The sequence below is a fragment of the Gambusia affinis genome, linkage group LG14 (assembly GCF_019740435.1).
Source record: "Gambusia affinis linkage group LG14, SWU_Gaff_1.0, whole genome shotgun sequence".
Classification (NCBI taxonomy): Eukaryota; Metazoa; Chordata; class Actinopteri; order Cyprinodontiformes; family Poeciliidae; genus Gambusia; species Gambusia affinis.
In genome coordinates, this window is record NC_057881.1 from 12,431,006 (window position 1) to 12,437,692 (window position 6,687).

General features: G+C 38.6%; 1 protein-coding gene across 1 annotated transcript in view; it reads right to left on the reverse strand.

Annotated features, from left to right (window-relative positions):
• Window positions 1-5,452, reverse strand: part of pard6gb (par-6 family cell polarity regulator gamma b) — a 32,844-nt gene extending 27,392 nt beyond the window's left edge. The window contains exon 1 of the mRNA XM_044139458.1: window positions 5,067-5,452. Within this exon, the coding sequence (XP_043995393.1) occupies window positions 5,067-5,138 (72 nt within the window). The 5' untranslated portion in view covers window positions 5,139-5,452. The remainder of the gene's footprint in view (window positions 1-5,066) is intronic.
• Between the last annotated feature and the right edge of the window lie 1,235 nt (window positions 5,453-6,687).

The following is a 6,687-nucleotide window of genomic DNA, read 5'->3' on the forward strand; positions in this document are numbered from 1 at the left end:
GAGGGTAAAACAAATAAAGCCCCCCGTGAAAATGAAAGTCTCCCTGAAGTTTCACAACTGACAAATGTTTACAGAGACAGCAAAGGGTGGGGACCCTCCCTCTGATTGGCTCTCTTTGTTTTAATTTGTCCTACTAAAATCCTAATGGCTCTGATTGTTTCATGACGCCAAAAAGTTTTATCTGCTGGAAAAATTAACAAGAAATACAAAAGTCACTTTCCTGAGTTAATCACTGAAAATGGCAGTCGACAATTTCCGTAAAATTTTTTATACCTAGATAAACCACATCAATGAATCATATTAAACATAAAATGTAGTAAAATAAACACGGAATAAAGTTCCACCCTTAATGATTCATGCTTCTGGCAGATCTATTTAGCTCTTAAAAAAATCTTCTAATTTAGATTTTCTTTTAATTTAATTTATTTTGAGGTCTATGTTTCAGCTTATAAAAACTCTTTAGACCTTTTTTGAGTAATTCCGCTTAAAATAACACATTTTGTTTATTAGATCGTCTACTAATAAAAAAAGAAAGAGAAAAGAAGGTAAATCTGTAGAAGAGCAATGTGGTCAAATACAGTATTTGGGTGCATCTAGGAGGAAAAAAAAAAAAAAAAAGTTAGGCACACAAATAGTCTAGACCAGTGGTCCCCAACCTTTTTAGTACAGCGGACCGGTCAACCCTTTGTAAATACACTGCCGGGGGTAGTGTGCGTTGTAAGGATCAAGACCGATGCCGTTGTTTATGTTTAACGTAACCGGCAGCATCCGGTTTAGGATTTTCAAAATAAAAGCTCCTCCAGACTCAATACTTAGAACGGACAGATTTAATTAATTCTTGCGCGGCCCGGTACCAATTGGTCCACGGACCGGTGGTTGGGGACCACTGGTGTAGACGATCCTTTTAAATAGCTCTGCACCTGTCTCTACTTCTGCTTACATCACCGACCCCAACTTTGACAGTCTTCTTCCCCAAATGCCAACTTCCACACTAAAGAGTGTTCTTACTTTGACCTGGTTGCACTCGGACGTTGGTTCACCATTTGATGCATGTGTACCAATAAGAACAGATTTTTGCGATGGCTTTCTTGGATAGGTCAGTAAAATATCATAACCTCAAGGCTGAAATTTATAGTAAGCAAAAAAAAACAAAAACCCACCAACAAAAAAAATTTAATTGTGACTCAGACACACAGATATACAACCAAAACATAAAAGCGCACCTCAATAATCCACAGCAAAAGACAACAGCAGCAGTTCTACTGCGTGATTCACATGGGTAGTTTGTAGCCGTTTGTTACTCTAATCATCAGCTTACATCACAAGTGAGCTGATATCAAAGGCAAAAAGCAGAGAGAGAGAGACAGAGAGAGAGAGGGGATCAGGGACGAATAGGAAGGAGAGGAAAAGTGCTGACATGGTTGCAGACGGGCAGAAGATATGCTACACCCACCACTGTAATTAGAAGGTGGAATATTAATTTCAGAGAAAGCCAAGTGGGGATGCCAGAGAAACTTCCTGCCAGGTTTACTTCAGGCACAACTTGCGAGTCAGTTTTATGAAAATGTGATGCCCCATTTGGGTTTAAGCTAATATAAACCTAGCTACTCGGGATGATGACACAAGAAGCCAATCAGCAGGTTCTGTCGGTTTTCGGTCGGAGTTGTTAACTTTGTGGAAAGGGAAACCTCGTCTGTAATTAAGTCTGCAATACTTAAACATGTTAAACTTGAGTTAGCAAATTGTCCAGAGATCTCAGTCAACCTTGTGGTTAGGAAAGGCTTCTTGGTACGGTATGTCATGTTCATTGTGCTCCATGCAGAACCACCCCCAGGCCTGGAGCAAGCCTGAACATGGCATGATTATTCACAGGCTTAAGCACTCAAACCCAGTACTGAGAATACATCACCTCAAACATGACATCACCTGTCCTTCTGGCCTATCAGGACGAAGTGATGCCGAACAAGCTCAAACATGCCTGGAAGCCTCCTAACTGACACACAGGAGAAAAAGGAAGATAAGTCACTACTAACTTTGGTCAACACTCACTTCTTCGTCTTCGTCATGCAACTCTCTGCAAGTCAAGGTTGACTTACTGATTGGCTGTAAATAAATAACCGACTATGAAGTTAGCAGATAACAAATAATTAAGTTTTTTTTATTATTAAAGGTATGCAAAACAAAGCTTTTAAGTAGTGTGGGAAAAAAAAAAACTTGACCACTACTCCCACCTACCTAGTTTATCTCCACCCCCAACACACACAGTGATAAGAGCTTTAGGTGACTGAAACCAGCTCCTTGCTGAGGCTCCCTGACAGACAGCCAGACACCTCCAATGTTATCCCTGATAAGCTTATCGCTGGAACAGTTTCCCTTGAGAAAACCAAACATGAACTGCCAAGCGCCAAGCACACAAAAATCAATCAGAAGAACACAAACGTATCAGAGCAAGAAACACACAAGCGTCACTACTGGAAATGTGGAGGAAGATTATCTGATGTTCACAAGGTTTGCGTTTTCTTTTGGACAAACATGTTGAGCATCAGCTGGCTTTAAGGGTTTGATTTTGAGATTTAATGTTTTTTTTTTTTTTTTTTTTTTGTAGTTAATATTGCCTGCAATTAATGATGAGTAACAGGAATGTCATCCTTTCTTCAGGTTAAACTGTGTTTAAAACAGTTCTGGATTGCATTTCCAAACAGGCCAGAGAAGAACAGCAGTTCTGGTTGGGGTTAATTTCTAACTAAACTCATTTCTTGTTAGAAGACAAAGTTATACCAGCAAAGTTTCAGTCCAGTGGCAAAACAAACTTGGAGTGATCTTTTGAAATTGTTCTTAGAAATATGCATATGACCAAATAAGATGCTGTTTAACAAGAAAAACTAAAACAAAGCAAACCCCTATTATTAATAGAATAAATTTAAGAAAGGGGTTCAGGAATCCTTTACAACATTGTGTTTCCACAGCAATTCTCTTTTTCAACAAATTAAAACTCGACTTCTGATATACATTTTGTTGATGTTGAAATTTCTCTTGAAAGGAACCAGTTGTAAATGCCCGCAGTTGGAACACCACTGGTTTAGACCAAAATTAGACCATATTTTAGTACAATGGCATTAAATTTGCACGTAAGGAAATAAGTTGGACACTGTTCAACTCTACTAAACTTCATTCAGAATGAAACCAAACTGGAGATGATGAGTCATTTTCTTTTTAATAGTGCCACAGACACTTTGGCCATGTTCTAAAACTGGAAGGGGATCCGGTTTAGGTCACAGATGCACTACAGATGGGCTCCTCCATGGATTACTGAACATTAAGAAAATGTGAAAACTAAACAATAATGCCCCGAAACGTTCTCCCTATAATTCAACTTGATTGCCGCAAAACTGAGTCGTTTTTAAACAATATTTAAATGCAGTATTCATGAATCAAGAAAGAAATTTTTAGCCCTTTCATATCCAAATTGGCAGAAAAAGAAATATCAGAATGTCACTAATTTCCATCTTGCGTCAGTCAGTATGAACTAAATATAGCTTTCGCCATTTATCTGTTGTCTCAACCATAGTTGAGGTGAGGGGCTGAACTGAGCAGCTTGGACTCTTCAGCACACGGGAAACAGGCTGGAAGGGAAACAAAGTGACAGAGAGTCATGTAATTCTGTGCGTGAGGAGCTACATCTGATCAAACGGAGGGGGAAAAGGGTGGAGAGAACGCGTGACGTAACACAACGGTGAGTCAACTCTCGATGGGATGATGATGCTGATGAAGCTGCTCTGTGGCAGCTACACCCACAAACAATCCCCCCCTGGTGGCATCACAGTCAAACGATGCAGAAGAAGAAAGCGACTCTCCGAGGTCACCGTGTGTGTTCATGGTTGACCCCTGGACTGGATGTTTGCCCATCTGCTGCCAGCTCCCCAACCGGAGCGTCTGTCAACCGTCTCACAGACCCGTCAGGCGGACAGAGGGGGGAGGGGCTCCTTATCAATCTTCTCAGGCTGCGGTGATCACGGTGGGTTGAACGCCCTTTCGGATCAACTTCTGTTATTCACTCAACTTTCTATATTTGAGCTTGGCTGCAGCACTCTGGGAAGATGATTAGTTATTCACCGATTGATAAAAAGAAGAGCATTTGAAGGTAATCCACTGGCTTTGGTAAACACGATGGGGGAAGCAATTCTTGACAGATTCTGATGAGAGTTGATCACCTCTACGTTTGCGTGTGCGGTGGCCCCTGAAGCACAGAAGCCTTGTGAATCTCCCACAAACTACTGACTGGACTTTTTCCTTCCACTAAACTTTCAATTAGTACGATGGGATACATCATTGTGATACACTGGATACATCAAAAAAACAGATGAAGAAAAAAAAAAAGAAAATCAATCCTCTGTATCATTTAAAAGGTATGAGAAACTCCGTTTTGGGTTTTAATCCTGTCTTTAAAAAAAATGAAAAATTAAAAATTAGCATAACTGAATATTTATCAGTACAAACAAAATGTGTCAAATTTTTCTAAATCCCTGTAACAACGGTAGGAATTTCCACAGGAAACCTCGCTCCCCTTTGATGAAACAAAAACATAAGTAAATTTAATATGACTCTATAATTAATTGGTTTATGAATATGGCAATTGATTCAAATTAGCCACCAGACTCTAGGCCTCCAACAAAACAACCCCAATATATGTAGAATAAATTGTAACTACTGCAGCCACATTGTGACATTTTTTTTCACGTTCTCCTAAGATTGTCGCTGAACAACAAACTATACTGTGTTTTAAATACAGATTGTGTGCTGAAGCCAATAATAATCAGTCAGCACACAATCTGTATTGTCGGAAATAAAAACAATCGCTGCAGTTCACACAGAAACACCCAGAACCTGGCCCGGTTCGGATCAAAGAGTTGCAAAGAGAAGGAAATGTGTTAGTTGCAGACAGATTCTCCCTCCAGCTCCTGCTTCGCTACGGGACGACCATGTGTGCGATTTTTTCTTCTTCTTTTTTTTTTTTCTTACACCAAACTCTCGTTGAGTCTTTAATTTATTTACATAAAACCACCCACCTTGCTCTTCACTTCCACGGCGTCGCAATCAGCGTGTCGCAAAGGTTGCGACTTGTTAAAGCTCCGATTCATTTTGGTGAACGAAGAAAAGAGGGAGAAAAAAAAGGGGAAAAAAGTTAAGCCTCCCTTTTTCCGCAGAAAGAGGGGCTCCGATCCTCAGCTTTTTTCTTTAGATGTCCGTTCGCTTCGCTTCCTGCAGAAAAGTTAAAGTTTGTTTGTGGTTTCTGCTCTTGTTGTATGTTTCCAAAGTGCTCCGTCAGAAGCGAGAGATGACTTCACGTTACAAAAGCCAGCGAGAAACTAACCGCGTTGACTTGGGGAGAGTGGGGTAAGTTTTGAAATGACATCAGCCCTCCTTAAAAAAATGGGATTCGGAGATGCGTTCGAGTACTGCTCGTTAATCTGAGTTCCTCACTTCAAAATTCTCAGTAAAAGAACGGAGAGATGGAAATGAGGAGACTAGTTTCAGAAAGAGTTAGAGAAGAAACACGAAGAAGAAAAGTAAATGTAAATATAGAAATAAAGACACAGTAAGTGAATACATGTTTGCAAATAAAGAGAGAAAGAAAGGAAGAAGGATAGAATCAAGAAACAGACAAACTGAGGTTACATAAAATAAATTACATAAATAAAGAAAGCAAATAAAACGTATGAGGTCTTTATAAAAGAAAATATTTTTATAAAAACCTCAAGCATTTGTGGAGAGACATTAAAAATATAAACAAAAGTTTAAAAAAATTCACAGCAACTGCAAAGCCAAGCAAATCTATGATTTGCTAACCAAAAGATGTCAAGAAAGCACAAAAATAAAATTAAAATAGTAGACACATAAATGTAAAGGATTATATGGACATGCATAACCAAAATGACACAGTTACAGTGGTTACAGGTGATTATTCACCTCTGGATGGAACAAAATTCAGAACGAAATACATAAACCACTTAAATAATGATAACAACGCCACCGATTAAAACAACTAAACTATTGCAGAACTCATCGGGGAAAAAAATGCTATTTTTTTCCTGACAAAGGACAGGAAATTACTTTTTACAATATTCAAGCGCAACGTTAAATTACTACAAAACACAAAACATAAGTGTCATTATCTCAGAGTATTTTTTAGTAGATTCTATTATTTTTAGCCGCAAAAGAGATTTTTTACGGAGTTCTACTATTTCCGATAGACGTGAATATATCACCGTTTGGTCCAGACCTCCAGAGCGCCAGAGGACGCATTCCTGCTCTTATTTACCCAGACAAACAGTGCAGATGGTGCGCGGGATCAAAAACAAATGAAAGCAAATATTTTATGTTGGTTTAATTTACGATTTGTGTTACAGCTAAAACAGGCCCAGCTCAATTAAAGTCAATCAGTTGTTTATTTATCCCGAGGACAAATTTGTGACTTGTTCTTAATTAATTTTTTCAGACCAAAACAGCCTAATTACTATCCATCAAATTTTCCAAAATATTATTTTTTTTTTTAGAAATGTGTTAAGGGTTAGAGAAGGTCGTGAAACAGTTAACAGTTAGTAGAGTAAATTTCTTGTGGATAAATTTCAGCAGGGAGATTTATTTCAGATGATTTTTTTTTAAATTCAGCATTTGAGCTGATTTAAT